The sequence below is a fragment of the Anarhichas minor genome, unplaced genomic scaffold (genome assembly GCF_050575085.1).
Source record: "Anarhichas minor isolate MPS153535 unplaced genomic scaffold, ASM5057508v1 ptg000014l, whole genome shotgun sequence".
Taxonomy (NCBI): Eukaryota; Metazoa; Chordata; class Actinopteri; order Perciformes; family Anarhichadidae; genus Anarhichas; species Anarhichas minor.
In genome coordinates this window covers 367019-385743 of record NW_027466460.1, presented here as the reverse complement: position 1 = coordinate 385743, position 18725 = coordinate 367019, and the positions used below count along the sequence as shown (strand labels likewise).

At 41.5% G+C, this 18725-nt stretch overlaps 2 protein-coding genes across 4 annotated transcripts in view; one reads left to right on the top strand and one right to left on the bottom strand.

The window, feature by feature from the left end:
• The window catches only part of slit2 (slit homolog 2 (Drosophila)), an 83707-nt gene extending 79556 nt beyond the window's left edge, over positions 1–4151 (top strand). For 2 of the 3 annotated variants that reach the window (XM_076091860.1, XM_076091859.1), the window contains 6 exons: positions 251–381; positions 469–623; positions 1211–1347; positions 1399–1565; positions 1993–2207; positions 3715–4151. In XM_076091860.1, coding sequence (XP_075947975.1) covers positions 251–381; positions 469–623; positions 1211–1347; positions 1399–1565; positions 1993–2207; positions 3715–3971 — 1062 coding nt within the window. In that variant the 3' untranslated portion in view covers positions 3972–4151. Of the gene's footprint in view, positions 1–250; positions 382–468; positions 624–1210; positions 1566–1992; positions 2208–3714 lie in introns of all 3 variants that reach the window. The other variant, XM_076091858.1, reaches the window with a different exon arrangement.
• A 3704-nt stretch (positions 4152–7855) lies between these two features.
• On the bottom strand, positions 7856–11770 carry LOC142950066 (intelectin-like). Its single transcript, XM_076091970.1, has 8 exons — positions 11716–11770; positions 11312–11398; positions 11068–11226; positions 10695–10942; positions 9008–9166; positions 8415–8532; positions 8114–8223; positions 7856–7999 (listed from the first exon to the last, which is right to left on the bottom strand). The coding sequence occupies exons 1-8, from the start codon at positions 11768–11770 to the stop codon at positions 7856–7858; spliced, it is 1080 nt and encodes a 359-aa protein (XP_075948085.1).
• Between the last annotated feature and the right edge of the window lie 6955 nt (positions 11771–18725).

The following is an 18725-nucleotide window of genomic DNA, read 5'->3' as shown; positions in this document are numbered from 1 at the left end:
AGTAGTTTAGACTTGACAGACTGGCCCAGCCTGAGCTTCTGTTTTCCAACAATGTGTGCTAATAGGCACAAGATGGGTTGGTAGAGACCAAAAACAGAGAGTCAATATTGGACTTCTTTACTCATTCAGTCATTCATCCTCCACCCTTAACATATAATTAGGAATTTGAAAGCAGGATAATTTAACATTGTTGTACTGGTACTTTCATTTTCTTTCGGTCATTAACTCAAACATCCCGGCGTGTTTTCAGATTGCCACAGACGAGGACAGTGGCGTGCTGCTGTACAAAGGGGACAACGATCACATCGCCATGGAGCTGTACAGGGGACGCCTCAGGGTCAGCTACGAAACCGGATCCTACCCTCCCTCTGCTATATACAGGTACATGCACATACAAGCAGAAACGTCCGGCTCACATCCACATGATGGATGATGCAAAGGTTCTCTCTCTCTCTCTCTCTTTCTCAGCGTGGAGACAGTGAATGATGGCAGCTTCCACGCTGTGGAGTTGGTCGCATCGGACCAGACTTTGTCTCTGTCCATCGACGGCGGGCCGCCCAAATCCATCAACTCCATCAGCAAAGAGTCCACACTCAACATAGACTCTCCGCTGTACCTGGGAGGTAAGGACTCGTCTCTGTGTGTCTGCCTGGATGCCTGACAACTGCAGGGAAATCAGGTTTATTTGTGAAGATATAGTTGTAAAGAAACAGGAATATTATTTAACATATTATTTTTAATGAATGCCCTTTACGTTCACATTGTTGGTCATGTGTGATTAATACATCATAACAGCAGGAAATCAGGCAGATTTGTATTTGTTCTCAGGTGTTGTCTATTGGAGAGGCTCAGGTGGACTGACTTAAAATCCCTGGAACTAAAACATGAAACCACAAGTAGCCTTGATGTGTATGTTGGTCCTGATTTGAAATGTGAAGCCCACAAAACAATAATATCACTATAAGCACCTTGATTGGTTTCAGAATGAGCCCTTTTAAGCACTGGCTGTCTAGATTACTGCTCTCATTAGTGGAGCACCCAAAACTGCAGATCAGAACATCCATCCAGAGGAATTCAAACTAAATCATGTTGGCGTATTTTAATAACAATCTAGTGTATTTTAATCTACCCTCTTATGTGTGAAAGCCATTATATGAAGAAGTATTTGTGCACTCCTGATGTACCCCTCTGTAATCCTTTCCTCCTCCAGGTATGCCAGAACGTGCCTCGGCCTCCGGGGGCCTCTCGTCCCTGCAGCACAGCTCGGGCGGACGCAACGGCACCAGCTTCCACGGCTGCCTCCGTAACCTGTACATCAACGGGAAGCTGCAGGACCTGGGGGCCGGAGTGGGGGCAGGGGCTCCGGGCCCCGGGGCCGCACTGGGCGACGCCAGACAGTGGCTGGGCCACGGGGTGGAGGCGGGCTGCCAGCCCTGCCAAAGTGGCGCCTGCGTCCAGGGAGACTGCCACATGACCGGGCATCGCGGCTTCACCTGCACCTGCAACCCGGGCTGGACGGGAACGGTGTGCGACCAGCAGGTCAACAACCCCTGCGACGGCAACAAGTGAGTGGTTTTGTTGTGCCTCTGTGTCTGTGTGCCGTGGTTGGGGCGATCACAGTCCTGGTATGGGTTTAACCCTCTGAACCCCCAAGCAGTTTCAGGGCGTTTTTTGCTCCGGTCCCATTTTACTCTCTGTGGCTTTGATTTTAACAGCAATATAAAAGTCCTGCACCTCCATGGAAACAGCACAGCCATGGCTAGAAGTAGAGAGAACTTTAAAATGCTTTCTTGACGGAAGCGTTCATTACACATGATGTGTCTTAAGACCGCCGGAAAGATGAAAATTTGTTGATAATGACTGTTTCCAAAGCTTCTAGGATAAATAGTGTAGTTTTGGAGGGTTGAAACCACAGTTTGGCCGGGAGATTTGTACCCCGTCTTCACCTTTCCCCGTCTCCCCCTTCCCCGTCTCCCCCTCCCCCGTCCTCAGGTGTATCCACGGCACCTGCCTCCCGATCAACTCCTACTCCTACTCCTGCCGCTGCCAGCCCGGCTTCGCTGGCGTCCTGTGTGACGAGCAGGACCAGGACGCAGCCAACACCTGCAGTCCGTCCCGATGCAAACACGGCAAATGCAGAGTGTCGGGCCTGGGCAAGGCGTACTGCGAGTGTAACGGCGGGTACACAGGAGAGGCGTGCGACAAAGGTGAGGAAAAAAACATATTCATCGTTGTTACTAACATCCTTCTAAAAATAATAACTTATTGCCGTAGAAGCTTTTGAATCTAAAGCATGTTTATCTTGTCTTCTAAGCTTCTGCTTGGCTGTGTGTGTGTGTGTGTATGTGTATGTGTGTCTGTGTGTGTGTGTGTGTCTAACAGTGTTCAATGTCTCTGCATTAACGCTTCTAACCCGTTGCTTTTTCAACTCAGCATCTCCTGAGCTTCCTCCTAATCCCTCGCGGGGGGTTACTCAGGTGAGACTGCCTGATCACATCTTACTGTCGCCCTCTTTTTCTCAATTATTTTTTTTTTTTTACCTCTCCAACCCAAAAGACGTCCAACCACTGCGTCACCTTGGTTTCACCTCATGCAACAAGCAGCTAAAGTAGTTTGCTTTTTATTTGTCATCTTTCAATTTACACACAGCAATACGAAAATTCAACATAGTAGTATTATCTTATTTAAGAATTATTATTTTTCTCTCATCCGAGATAGACAATCTTGTCTGTCGAGTATTAAACTCTTAAGATGTAGAATCTAGTTGTTTCAGGCTGTTCTCATCCAGCATCCGTAGCTATACCTACGAAAATATAATGCGCCATAATTCGTAGATATCCCGGGAAATGATTTTGTAAGTTATCCACGTAATCAAAAAAGTTAAAATATCACAAAAGCACACACAAGGCGGGTCAGAAGGGAAGTGGACTGGTCCAACAGCCAGCGATCTTTCCGCCAGGAGACCGCTGTTCGGTCCCCGAGTGATACGCGAAGTCGTCGTCGATGTTTTTGTCACGTAACTTTCTTTCTTCAGTAACGTCACTCCCGTAGTTATTTTAACCCAAACGATGAACTTTCCCTAAACCTTAACTAAGCAGTTATGTTGCCTCAACCGAACTAAAATGTTTTCTGTGAAGATGGGAAGTTTATTTTGAAAGGACCATTTACTTGTAACAAGCGTAAATTGACACGTGTTTCTGACTTTTGTAGGAAAACGCACGAAAAACGAGGATAAACTTTTTCGTCGGAGATTGTATGAGGATACGTGGTTTGTTTAGCACAAACTAACTTATATATCAATATCAGTAGTGCACGTGAATAAATTACCTCCTGTTAAGAATTAACTGATACGTTTTACATTATTTATTTATTATTATTATTTCTGTATTCATTAGCTTTGTTTGTATTTTGGACAATGTTTCAGTGTTATGTAGTGGTGGGATAGTTTCACACGTGTTGTACTCCATTGACCGATTTTTTTCTCAACATTTCCTAATATTTTGCTTCTTTGAAGCATTTTTTTTATTTATTTTTGCATTGTGTCGTCATCCATGGCGTCCCCCTGTCTCACTTTCATGTCCTCGTCTTGTCCTCTCCGCTGACACTTTGAATTCCGGTGAAGTTGTTTTCACCAGTCACGTCACTTTTGCCGTCTTCAAAGCGGTTATGTGCGGATAACTCGTTAACTCTGCGTTTCCCTCCTCACGCCCGCAGAGGTGGCCTGCCGAGGGGAACGGGTCCGAGATGTCTACCAGAGGCAGCAAGGCTACGCGGCGTGCCAAACCCAGGAGAAGGTCTCCCGCCTAGAGTGCCGGGGCAGCTGCGCGGGGGGAGCAGACGGACAGGGCACCTGCTGCACCCCCCTCCGCAGCAAACGCAGGAAATACACCTTCCAGTGCACCGACGGCTCGTCTTTTGTCCAGGAAGTGGAGAAAGTGGTCAAGTGTGGCTGTACAAAGTGTTCCTCGTAAAAAAAAAGAGCGATTCCCCCCCCTCCAGATTTATATTCTTGCCCGCCTTACTTGATGTCCAAGGTCCCGATTCCTTCCTGAGAAAAACCGTTCACCTTCCACGGTCCCCTCCCCCCAACCATCCCTGTTTTTTGTTTGTTTTTTTAAACCCTTAAAAAAAAAAGGCAAAAAAAAAAAAAAGACAAACAACTAAAAAAGAGTTTTGTTTCTTTGTCAGTGCTGGACTGATGATTGATGCTTCCTCGGTGGGGATGTTGAATTGTATTGTAAAGTACAAAAACAGACTTATTTTTTATTATGAAGTGGAGAAAAAGACAAAAAAAAGACAAAAAAACACACACAAGAGTTGACTTTTTCCTTACTTCTTTTTCTTTGGTCGTGACGACTCTGACGGCGTGCCACGCTTGTCTCTTCCCCCGGGATGGCCGACCGCCTCCCCGTAGACTTCCTGCTTCCCGTCTGTGAGTTGTGTGTTTTTAGGAGTAACCTTAATTGGTAGTACCACGGACTCACCGCTAGGAGGAGCTGCATTGAGAGCACGGGAGACGGCGGGCAGCGATAACCCCCCCCCCCCCCCCCCCTACAACACGAGGAACCACCACTGTAGACCCCCAGAACCCTCGGAGACTGTGTGCACGATCCCACACACAGCTGTGCTCAAACTCCTGTTATTTCTTACAGCTACTGAACAACACACACACACACACACACACACACACACACACACACACACACACACGTGCTCTCACATGTAGAAGAGTTACACATAATACCTGCCAGGTTGGATACAGTACACTCTGTTTATCTACCCCCCTCCCCAGTCATGAATGACAAGTATTTATTGTATCATAAATACCTGTACTTATTCAGTAGATCCCATATGTATCAATCTGATTCTTTTAATATATATTAATTTATATTTGTCCTTATTTTTGTATTAAAAAAAGACATAATCTGTCAAGATAGCTGAACTAACAAAATGGTGTTCTTTATTTTGGTTTAAGAGAATTTTGTTTTTTTTGGATCACTGAAACTATTGTGCTTGCCAGAGACTTTAGTTACATTTTAATCTGCAAATGTGACGTGAAGACATTGTATATTTTTTTGTCGCGTTTCCTGAGAGTTTGTACTGTGCCATTGCCAGAAGGTCTTTATATTAGAGTATAAATGTATAGATCATTTTCTTCCCTACCTATGTATTTCACACACACAATCTCGTGAGTAGCATTGACCCTAGAGGATGCTTAGGAACTGTTTTTACCTTTTTAACAAATTTATGCTTAAAGAATACTGTGACTTTTTCTAAATGAAACTACTTTGTTAGCCCCTCCCCCACCCCACCCCCCCGGTCTCCGATGTTAACATGTTGCTGCTAAGTTTTTGTACCGTAGACTTGGATCCTGATCTGTATGTTATATAGAACTTCCTGCTCCTACTGTACGGGGGCACCTTGTGTAACAGATAAATACGTCCCCGTCCCCCTCTACACATGTGCATTGTGCTTTATATTCCCCTCTTCTCCATCCCCAGACTAATGTCAGTTCCCTGACTGATGTTTGTTTATTAAACACAATATTTACCTCACACCTTCGCCTTTTCTTTTTTGATGATCGAAGAGGTCCAAGTTGGAAACGTTCCCCTTCGATACGTCTTCATCAACACACGCACCTCTTCTCTCTCAACAAATTAACCTTCCCCGATCTCATATGCTCCTCCACTTTCCGTTAGAGGAATTTTGGAGCATGCACATAACTGTGAAACCAGTTTAGTCCCACTATACTAAATGCTAAGCCTGTTAGGTTTCTCATTGCCAACAAAACCAATGAAAAGAGTCAAAATAACAATGCCCCCCCTGCCCATTATCTGCTGTCTGTGTAGCCGAAGCGTGATATAGTTTATTCCTCCGTGTGCCGGAACCTTCATTGTTGTCCCAATACTATTATAAACACATCAATAAGGCTGACCGTATTTATTCGAGGTAATCCCACACAGACCGATTTGCTGCTGTAAATACTAGCATAGTTAGCGTACCAAATGCGAATTCATCCGCAGCTGTAAATAGTCCCCACGAAATGCACTATTTGGTCCTGTTTTAGTCACATATCCTGAAAACAAATTTTGTTATTTTATTTAATGTAATTTTATTGTGATTTGTTTGTAAATATTTTTTTCCTTATTCATAAATACACTGCATATTTGTGCATGAACAAATCAGCTTGATAGACAAGGTAGGAAAGTCGGAAGTATTTTGGGATGGACCAACGCATTTTTCCTCTATTCATGGGATTTGTTAACAAAACAAATGCCAGCCCCATCATATAATGTTTTTGTATTAGAGGTAACAGGGGATTATTGTGTGCTTACGCTCAATGTCTTTAAAAAAAACTATACTTACGTTGTTTTAGCCGAAATTCTAAGAATGTACTATTTTTTAAGTTAGACTCACAGAGGAGACAAAGACACACTAAACTGAAAACACTGGATACATCTTTCCCTCAGTAGCAGCAGGCTTCAGCTAGCGGCTAACGATGACAACAACTTCCTTCAACGCGGATAAATGGATGACTAACCAGAGAAGACATCAATTGTTGGATTTATTGGTTTTATAAAGTCTCTAAAAACACGCTGGATTACTGAGCGTCTCAAAAGGACCGCACCGCCGGAGCCCTCGTTGGAACGCGACAGCAGTGACGGAGCGGAGGCCATTTTGAGTTTCTAAACTGCAGCATTCCAAATTGATTTAAAAACAAGTAGTAATTGGAGTACTTTGATGTCACATACGACAGACGGGTTTTGGTTTGTCACCCACCTGTACCACGGCCTCTCACTGCCGTCAAGACTGCCTCCATTTTTTTTAAAACACGGTGAAGCTTGTTTTGTTTTTAAGAGCCGACTTCAAAATATATGCCACATTCTGGTGAATGCCATAGTCAATTTCCCATTCATTCAATAAGTCAGTCAGTCCGTCGATAAAAAAGTAAACGCATAAATAAATTAATTAATAGTAAATAGAAATGAATAAATGAATAAAACTGAATGTGTTTTCCTTTCCTTGTAATGACCTGAGAGACAGTGTCTATTCCAACCATGTTTTAAATTATTTTCAATCAATAAATGAGTAATTTATTGAGAAACTATAATCATTAAATGAAATTAATAAATGAAATATACAAAGACATCAAAAAGTTATTGATGTGGTTCCATTGTGTTTAGCAGCCGTTTGATGAAAGGTCAGTGTACGTGCAGCCCCACATATCAGTCTACCGTCGTGGACAAAGCTGACTACACAGTGCTGAACGTACTCACTCTTCTCATGTGCAGGTCACTTGCCCAATATCAGACAGAACTCGGTGGAGTGGATAGATCGAAGTCCCGGACCCAGGCAAGGCCACCACAGGGTGATGGAGGTCAGATGTAATGTCATAATCTTCAGTAGGAGGGCTCAGGGAGAGAGATTTTTGAGCTAACATGATCGCTTGTGTGTAATACGGGTCAATGGGCAGAGAATATATACTACAGAAGGTGGCTTTAAGACACTCTACTCAAAAAGCTTCCAAAAAATGCAAAATATTTTTATTTGAATATGCAGATCAACAGCTCTATCTGCTGGTGTGCGGCGTCATTACAAGTTCAATTTCAATTTAATTCAATATATTTTGTACAGCCCAAAATCACAAATTTGCTTCAGAGAGCTTTACAATCTGTACACATATGACATCCTCTGTCCCAGGACCATCATATTACAAGTGACTGTAATATTAGGATTTATAATTCATGGACACAAACACGAGGTTCGTTCTCTGAAGCACGAGACATGCTGGTACAAGTATGATTGTTGACGCGTCGGAAACAATAGTCATAAGCTACGTGTGCAAATAACCGTCTCAGCGGTAGAACAGTAAAACAGCGGCCTCAGTCATCTCTTTGGAAGCGCTCCAGCCTTGGTCCCTTCCCAGTCTGTCCCAGTCAAAGGATGGGAAGTCCCCACACTGGTCAGGGTGGAAATATCCGCCTCCTCCTATACAGTACTGGACACACACACACACACACACACACACACACACACACCAACAACAACAGTATTACTACACTGTCTATCATTTTCTGTGTTGACTGACCGACAGCAGAGGTGTGGGACTCACATGTTCGGTGTTGCAGCCAGCAACATTGGGCTTGACCCCGGAGCAGATAGCCATGGCTGCGCGTTCGTGGTTTATTGCTCTGAATGTGATGAAACCTGGTTCAAACTCCCCTTTTCACAGAAACAGAAAAAAGTTTTTCTTGTTTACATGGATGAATTTAGTTAAGTTAGTTAATGTCTTAGCAATTTTATAATTTGAGGGTAACCTTTAACCTTGAAAAGTAATACAATGTTTATTAATTCAAGCAAAGCATTATAGCGAAGAATCTCTGTTATCTCTATTTCCCTCTCATTACACTTACCTCTTGACCTGGGTCCGTATAACATTCTGGTGGACTCTCTGTCTCCATGGTCATACACAATAGGAATAGACGGCCCTCTGTTGCTGCATGAGCCAACGTTGTATCTCACTGGATATTGCTGGAGGAATGTGACAATATACAATATATATATAGTGCCGTTACTGACGTACGCGAGATACGTGACAAATAAAGCTCTAGCATGAATTCAGCCAGGAAGACTAATCTTGCATGCCTAAGCCCGTAGTTTATTTCTCATACATCTGCCAATCACTCATTATTTCCTTGCTGTTATTGTTTGGGGCTGTTGATCATGATATCAGCTGTTAAGATCAGCTGGTCTCTCACAAAAAATATTATGCAGTTTGGTGGAGCAATTTGCGAGATTAGCCGTGGACAGACACAGAGATACGCACACACTCATGCACACACTGGACTGATCTCACTATCTCCCAGTTGGCGATAATAATAATAAATACAATAATTATCTTTTGTAAAACTAATCTGAATACGCAAAGTAACTTGTAACTACCTTAAAATTGTACTTCGTTACTTTACACCAGTGTAACTTTAAAATAACCACACAACTAAGTCACCTTGAAGAGCTGAAAGAGGTTCCCTCCATACAGGCGGAGGAAGCGGTTGTCAGTGTGGTAGCGGAGGATGGCTGCCAGGTTCCAGTGCTCCAGTGGGAAGTTGTTGGGAACGTGCCACACAGACATGTCTTTTGCCACGATATCATAGTATCCTGGATTCTGGGAAACCGCACACACTATTGTCACAACTCTTTTTTGTGACTTAGATGACATTTAACTTTTCTTTTTTTTGCATCAGTCAACATTCAGTGGATTTTTTTTTCATTGTGCTCATTTTTTAACTTCTCTGGCCTTTACTTTTTATTGACAAATAAGAAGATAAATGTAACTTGACCAGTACCGATGTTCCAGTAAGCACAATACAGCTCGACTAAATGTTGTTTTTAAATCTAAAAATCTTACAATCACAAAAGTGAATGAGTGTGAATTGTCCCACTCAACACTGCACTGTGGAGAGTGAAGGAGACTGACACACCTGTACAGTCCTGACGAGACGATCTAATCAGACACGATCATTGAAAACACCTGTGCAGGTGTGGGAGCTTAAAGCCCCGACACACCCTGAGTCTTTCCCCATAGTTTTCACTTTCACTGATTGATAAGACCGCTTCTCATGACTGTGCGGGTGTATACAGATCTACACTCTTATGATGATGTTTTTTTTTCATTTGGTTGGTACAAAGTCATGCAAAAACCATGGAAGAAAAAACTGTTAAGATAACAGAAGAGGGTTGATTAATATTTTGTACGCAAGTGACCATAATCGTAATGCGGAGGAGTGACGTAGAGACGTTGTATACGACTCTGGTAGCGGAAGTGACCTGTCAATCACAAGGTAGCCCCGCCCTAAAGCATACTCTGCTTTATGGTCTATTAGACTCTAAATGGACCATAAGTAACTAAATGAACATCATGCTGTATTGAAGAAGACTTGAAACTAGAGATTGAGACCATAAACTTATGTTTACAATGTTTACTGAGGTAATAAATCAAGTGAGAAGTAGAGTCATTTTCTCATAGACTTCTATACAATCTGAGGAGTCGCCCCCTGATGGCCATTAGAGAGAATGCAAGTTTAAGACACTTAAGGACTGACTTCACTTTTCAGATCCGGAGGTTGCCGCCTGGTTAACACTGATGTGTCAACGTGTAAGCAGCATTTTACTTGTTTATTAGTTGTAGGTGCTCGAGGTGGAGCTAGTTTTAGATACTTAATATACATTTCGGTAGTTTAGTCCAGTGCTTCCCAACCTGGGGGTTGCACCCCATCAAAGGGTCACAAGATAAATATGAGGGGATGGAAAGATCTTTTCTCTAAATTTTCTAAATCTTCTAAGTTTTTTTTTGTGAAATATTGGATGATTTGTTATTAAAGTGAAACCATGTGGAAAGGGGAAATCTGTCTTTGGTAGAACTGCTTAATACACTGAAATGTAACACCCAGCTGGACACCACTTCTTGTTATTCTAGAATCTTAAAAGTTTTAAATCTGAAATTAACCAGTAACTCCCACTTTCAGATAAATAAAACAATATTTCCCCCTGAATTATAGTGGAGTGGAAGTTGAAAACAATTGCACATATAGCCTGCTAGCAAAGTACCTCAAATCACACTTGAATACAGTACTTTAAGAATTTACGAAAGTAACCTTCAGTAAGTGCGATTATTTTCCACCACGCTCACGTACCTTGAAGTCGTCCGAGGTGGCGCTCTCTGCTGCTCCGAACGTGTTCCTGTTGGCCCAGTTCCCGTCTCCGTCCGGCAGGTTAGCGTTGTTGCCCTGCTGGCTCGACCAGCGATCGCCCACCGTGCACCTCCCATAAATACTGTTCTCATGGACGCTCGCCACCAGGGTCCAGCCGCCGCCCGCGGTGGTCATGTCACAGAAAGTCTGGTAGACCATGCCATTAGCAGTGGTCAGGTAGTACAACCCATCTGCCAATATTACAGTAAATGTTATAGGGGAAAAAATGTTTTATAGTGGGTTGCAACACCTTGAATTAATGAAAAACTGTTGATCAATAACGTGTTAAATTTGAAAGTATTGTCCAGAGAAACACCTTCTTGTTCATTATAGCTGTCCTTGATCTCCTTACAGCTCCTCGCAACATATGTGGACCTGCTCCTTAATTTCGCCAACTGTTCGAAGTTTGTGCTGGTGAGCTTTTCCGTCATCTCGGCCATATTTGCGGCTTCTGTGTGGCTGAGCTCCTCGTCTTCTGAAAGTAAAGCAGATCTCACTCAGATATGAAAATTAGACAGCAGTGATGTGGGAAAGTAGAGTGTGTGTTGCATGACCTTTACCTATTTGTGGAGAAGGAGCAGCTGCAGATGCATGATCCACTGTCATCCACACCACCAAAACCACCAAAACTGTGTGGTGCAACATCTCTGTGGAAAAACATATACAATATACCTAAACATTTAAGATGCCAAATGCTTTTGTTGTTTTTCCTTCTTCATTCAATGACTCACTGATACTGAAGCTGGTCTCTCGATTTAAAGAATGGTTCTCTATACTACTAAACTATTTAGGAGTATTTGTGTCCTGAGCAAGAAGAAGAGAATGAAGTCAACCCCGAGCTTCTGTGTTTTGCTTTGGTAGCCGGTCTGGCAGTGCGTGTATGTTTGTGTGTCCAACTGATAGACCGATGGCCAACAGCCAATGTAGCGTAGCGCCCACCCTCCGGTCCCCCTCTGGTAATCACTGTGAGCTCTGTCCGCACTGTTGCTGTTGTTCGCGCTGTTAGCAGCCGCCACCATGTTGAGCTGTGCGGAAGCAATCCCTCAATCAATGATTGCTCTGAATTTTTTCCACACAACATAAAAAATACACATTACGTAATGTTTACTGTTTTTAATCTAAATGCGCATGTTCGTTTTCCTCGTTATTGGTTATAGACTGTATATAAGAAGTGGACGTCATCACCAAAATGTCACCCATTATTTTTTTTGACTACTGTTTTGAAGCCTCGAGCTCGTCATTTCAGACATCGCCATCTTTGTTTATGGTCGTCGCTCCCTGATTGCTATAGAGTGCTGCAGGGATGAGTTAAAAAAAAAAAAAACATGTTGAACGGGTCTTTAGTTCGATGGCTGAAATAAGGTCTGTGCTTAACAAGAGCTTAAGAGATTTTAAAGATTTGTTTTACGACATAAAATACATCAGTAAATATGCCCCTTATGAATTTTGAAGCTTTTACATGTCAAAATAAAAGTCTTTGCTAACAAGTGGCTAAAGGAGACTACAAAATGTCACCACATCGGCTACTCCGCCTTTTACAGCCTTGTTGTGTTACTCGTGCTCATTGGTGAGGTTTGTTAGCATTAGCTTTCTACATTTTGACCTTTACAATTGTGAAGTGGTCTATACTCATTTTAGAATATATAGAAATACAATACCGTTGAGCTGAAATTGTTCATAGTTGTGATGTAAATTGGAGAATTAAAAAGGTATGTTTTCATAAAGACGGTCTGTGAGCATGTTATTCAAAAGCAGGATAATGATTACGAATATCAAAAATAGTAGAACATTTTTTTTAGTTTGCTGCGCTATTTTCTAATAGCTATATTATATCTGCAAGTGTCATATCTAGTCAGTGAAGCAGCGGAGACAACATTAAGTTACTGTGAGGAAATACGTCTTACTGCACAGAAAATGATCATCAATGTGCTCTTTAATAAAACCTGAACAAAAACAAGTCAACTTACCTCAATGACAGTTGTAACCCTGCGGTTTAAGATTCTGTCCTGGGCTGGAAGACCTTCGCTCTGCAGCCGGACCAGGATCTTATCTTTACTTGACAGCCAGTATAACAGTGATGCATTTGTTATGGCGAATGAGACTCGAGATGATCGTTAATCATCAACAATTGATAGATGTTATCTTTACCGTTGCCACATGTTGGGCTCTCCGGAATGAGATGCTCTCCTGTAGTGTTATCAGTGGGTGAAGAAGTAGCACGTACCGCAGTGTAGAAATACTCTCTTACAAGTATTAGAATCGGAATATACTTGAAGGACCAAAAGTATTCATTATGCAGAATGGCCCATCTCAGAATGATATATATTATTGTGATATAATTATTGTGATTACATCAATGTGTACATCACATGGTGGAGCTAATTGTTTATAGCTGGTGGGATTTGTGCTTGTGTTCAGTTATTCGTCCAAAATGTCTTTGTTGTTGACAAATCTCACACTCTTTGGCTGAGTTGTATTCTTTATGATGCCGTTTTCTATCTTGACTAATCACAATGTGAAAGTGTACTTTTTATGTTATTTTACTAAACTCAAATCCTCTAACACAACTAAGGGAACAGGTTCTGATTCCTGCCGCTGGATATCACTTTATCCTCGAATGTATCGGGATTGTTTCCTGACCAGTAAGACTCAAACCATGATGACTCTTTTCTCTCTCTCTCTCTTTGTGTGTGTGTGTGTGTGTCTCGCACTGGTCTATTTTTAGAGGTTAGGCGGACACTGTGAGAAGCGTTCACAAATAATTCAACTGCTCCACACGGCAGTAGGAAGGAAAACCGGCAGCCAGCTGTGCCCTCCCAGCTGCCCCGGCCACATGTGGCTGTTCGCTGGGACTTCTTGTTGATGAGGTCTTTTGACAAATAATTGGCTTCTGTTTTATCAAATTATTTTTTCTTTTTTTTGCAATATCTCTCTAAGTTCCTTAGTTTAAACCCTTCAGAGATCGTTTTTTGAGTTTTTGTTAACCTTGTCCTGTGAGGCTAAATTAAAAATGTTTATGGAAAGTCAGGTCTCTTTTATAGGCCTGTGTCACAACATAGATGTTTTATGATTTGAGTGACTTCATCTACAGTAACATGAAGTAGACTTTGTTGTGTTTAATGGCCTGCAATAAACACTATCTGTAGCTTCATACTTTATGAGAGAATGGAATTCACTTGATAAGTTGAATATTAACTTGATATGATCTAAAATGAGGATTAGAAAAAATGATCTGTGTTCTCTGGATTGAAATTAACTATTAATACCAGTAATTTGGTATGGTAATATTATATAAATGTTTTAAATGAATATTTAAAATGTGAAAAGGTCTGTCTGCCTTGCTGGTCCTCTGTCATGTCTCACTCTGTCCCCTTGCAACTTAAGTTCAACTTTAATTATTATGTAATAGAAGCTAGGTGACCTAGTTCCCAGGACAAAGTCAAATGTTAAAAACTGTGCATTTCCAGTGGCTGAGAGTAAAAGCTACCAATGTCCATGAACATGAAGGAGTTCATTTGTCTTCTTAGGTTTCCCTGTAACCTGTTTGTGAACCTATATTTCCCCTCACCCTAAAAAAACTCCATATTTCTAACTGGAATCTTTATGTTATGTCATCTTCCCTCTTTTATTCATAGTCTATAGTTCACTCTCACACACACACACACACACACACACACACACACCCACACCCTCCTGCCTCTCCTTTGACTTTTCTCAGTGTTGTCCGGTTTGCTAATCTTATCTGACCTGATTCACTTTTCTGCCGGAAACGTTCCGATTCATTGACGTGAACACACACACAGTCATGAATAAATCACACACACACATAAATACACAGTGTTCACTTCTCAGACTTGCTCTAAGCTTTCTTAAACCTAAAGGATAAATCATTGAAAGGTTGTGTGCTTATAGACATGATTAAACCAGGACTAAATCGGACTACATGTGTTGTTCATATATTATTAATAATGCAGAGACCAGGGACCTCTCCATCCACTACCAGGATTATTGCAGAAAAACAATGCAGCGACCTGATGCCATTGTCCAATTGTCAGGGATTATAAGACTTTTGGAAGGAGAGACTTTACAAACTGAACTTTACAGACTTTACAAACTGACAAAGAAAGTGGGAGGTCAAAGCAAATCCATCGGTCAATATCTTTGACATATAAAAGCGTATTTCTCATTCAATGAGATATTTACAATGATGTGGAAAACACATTTTATATTTGCCCGTTCAAGTTGTGAATTCTAAAAATAAGTCTGTGCTTTCAAAATTGTCTCTTCAGTAATAGGTTGAAAGATTATGCGTTTTGTCAACTTATAAACAACAACATGTTGACTCTGTATTCAATGAGATGAATCTACATGAATGGAAAGACACGTTTACCTAAAGCAGTGATTTCCAACCGCAAATATATATGCAATAATAGAGAAATCTTAGGGGTCACAAGAAGATTCGTTGTACGGACAGGAAGGAAGGTCTGATACACACGTTTTCTATTCTTACGACCTTTGTTTGCATTTTTTTAATGTAATGTTTTTTATGGTTTTTGAGAAGTTTAGAGGGCAACAATTTTTCTCTGGAACTGTTAAAAACCTTAGATAACAAGAAGATATTGTTGTTTTTAGGGGTCACAACTCAAAAATATAAAAGAGGTAAGATAAATGTGAGGGGTCGCACCATCATCGGAAAGACAGGAATGAAAATATGAAACCTGCTTCACAAAATGTGGTCAATTTAGGGGGATTTTTCTCCTTTTTTCTCGTTGAATATTTTATAGTTTTACGGCAAAAAATGTATTCAATTATGGTTGAACTATTAGCAGCTTCTTGACCTTTAACCTGTAAAGACGTGTCACAACCGGTCACCAACACTTAACTGTAACATAGTTTACTCCCTGTGACTGGCCTCCCCCAAAAAAACGTTAAGAATTAGAGTGACGGTTATAAATGGGTGGGTGGCCGGATGAGTAGACAAAGCATTGGACCTTGAAATGGGAGACTACTTTTCCTTTTCCATTCTCCACAATCAGCATTGGTTCTTTTTTTAAAAGTGATCATTTTTTTCACTGACCACAAAATTATAGTTATTTAAGCTTAAAAACATGACCTTTTTTTGACACTTCTAACTCAGCCAGGCTGTGAACCCACTTCTAAAGTGACTCCTCCGGTTGCAAAATAAGTATTGAAGTCTATGAGACAATGACTCAACTTCAAAAATAAGTCGGACAAAGTTGTCACTCCTCTGGTGTTCTACACTGTGATTGTATGAAGCATTAAGTTGTTTAATTTGACTCTTTTACTCTGGCTCTCTATGCTTCGTAACGTTACAACTCCACTGTGAGTCCGCAACTTACCATAAGTCGGCTGAGTCAATACGGAAGTTAGCCTGCTACACTGGTCGCATTGACAACGATACAAATAAAAAATGGCCGCCGCTCTGACCATCCTGCTACATTGATTTGAATGGGAATATCTGTCCAGCGGTAATTACAGTGGCCTGCCTTTGCTGGATGACACCTGCAGTAGGCCTGTGTAAATCTGTGTATCTCTGTATCTCTCTCTGTGTGTATCTCTGTGTGTATCTCTGTGTGTATCTCTCTCTCTCTCTCTCTCTCTCTCTCTCTCTCTCTCTCTCTCTGGAGCCTCGTGGGCTCATTTAACTCTCACACATTCAAGGTGGGCAGATGTGGCTCATTAAAAGTTTCCCCAGGTGAACAAAGCCACTCTTGATGAAGTGAGCTCCTTTTTGGGTGACATGAGAAAGTAGACGGCGGAGCAATGAAACAAGGGCAGCCATTAGTCAGTCAATATTAATAGATGTAATCACTTTATCATTCCTCAGAGAAAGGACCCCAGCACACTTCTCTCTGAACAGCCTGTGATGACTTTTTCTCACTCAGTAACCTGCATACGGCGACTGTAAATGGGAGACACATATTTGAAAATGCATTCGACCTATGTTTTATTAATCCTCTTTGGTATGGTGGCTATTCTTACATACAGTTGGAGACGCCTACAGCTGATGGATGTCCTATGTAGGTTACAAGCCCATTACACCGCGAACACCGCGAGGCTGCACACGCTTCCGCTCTAGAAACACTTATACGGATGTGCCTTCTCGCTGTTTTCTCACTCCTGCATGATCAGAATAAACACAAACCTGTTGTCACTGGTGTAATACAGATAATACATGTGATAACTGTATACATTTTCAGTGAAATGGGAAATTAAGACAGTCCATTAGTTGTTGCACTGATCAATAGTATATCAGATTTTCTGAGAAATTAGATTTCAGTTAAGACAACGTAACTGTGTATTTTGAATATATGATTTTATCACGATAAGATTCCATTAAAAGACAAAACATTATTAAATTGAATTATCGCCCAGCCCTAGCTGAGAGTTAGATGAGAAGATCCATACTGCTTTCCTGTCTTCTTTACATTTAACATATAACTGGAGTCAGCAGCTCGTTAGCTTAGCTTAGCTGGAAACAGGACACAGCTAGCGTAGCTCTGTCAAAAGGTAGCAAAACAGCAGACGGCAACTGCAGTTCTGCAGAGTGAAGCCAATGCTGAAGTGTCTTAAAACTTGCATTCACTCTACTGACCAGCAGAGGGCGACTCCTCCAGTTTAATAAAAGAAGTCTGATTGTATAGAAGTCTATGAGAAAATGACTCTACTTCTCACTTAATTTATATCCTCAGTAAACATTGTAAACATGAGTTTATGGTCTCAATCTCTAGTTTCAAGTCTTCTTCAATACAGGAAGATGTTAATTTAGTAAATGATGGTCCATTTAGAGTCAAATAGACCATAAAGCAGGGTATGCTTTAGGGCGCGTTATTGACAGGGCGCTGCCGCTACCAGAGCACGGCATCTCTTTGCACTCCTCCGCATTCCAAATATGGGAACTTCTGTTCATTGGTTGCAAAAAAAAACCTGCCACAGCCGTAATCCAAGATGGTGATAGTAAAATCACCGAACTCGAGGCTTCAAAACGACGTCAAGATGACTACGTCCTCTTCTTACAGTCTATGCAAAATATGCTGAGCAGTACCTCTAAAGCTTACTAATTACAACCACTCAGTGTCTTACTATATTTCCACTGCACAGTACAGTACGGCTCTACTCTAGACTTGCTCATTTTTGGTTTTCCATTATAAAAAGTGGAGCATAGAACGTGGTACTTATCACCTTGGTGGAGGTTCCAAGCGAGCTGAGACCATCCTAGAAGGTGTTAAAACTGCAGACCACTGATTGGTCAGAGAGAATTGTCATTAGTGTGACACTGGAAATCCTTCACAAACACGCCGTTTTTAAATAGCCATGCTGCCGTCAATACCAAGCGCAATTTTTTTATTCACTCAACCCACATTTTAAAAAAAAGTAGAAGCCTGCAAAACATTATATGATTAATAAAGTGCAGGCGTTCCTCTGTTTGGTAGTGGATGAAAGGATTCAGCAAGTGCAGCATTGAAGATGATTTTAGTTTCACATGGCGTAGCTATGCCGATCAGCTGAAAATCCCACCGACACTGAGGGGGCAATATCTGCAGTGGAAAACAAAAAAGAGTGAACGACTTGGTACCAAAAGTGAGTTAAGTCGAGTCAAGTCGAGGCAAAACTGTGAAGTGGAAATGAGGCATATATCTCAGCTAGGAGTAACACCAATTTCCTGGAGTCTGCACTGGTTGCCTGTAAACAAGAAATAATCCGACACACAAAGTGAATTACAAAAGCCAGAGAAAAAAATTCTGGTGATCATTTTCTAAATCTGGTCAAAATAGTGCTGGTGAAAAAAAGGGGTTTGCCGGGATAATCTGTTAAAGCAAGTGGCAGGAGACAACATTTTTGTGAGTTTGTTGTTGTAATTCTCAATTCGGCCACAAGAGGTTGAAGTGCACCGCTACCCCATGTTACATATTGTGTGTTAGCAATATAATTTGCTGCACCTAGAGTGCATCG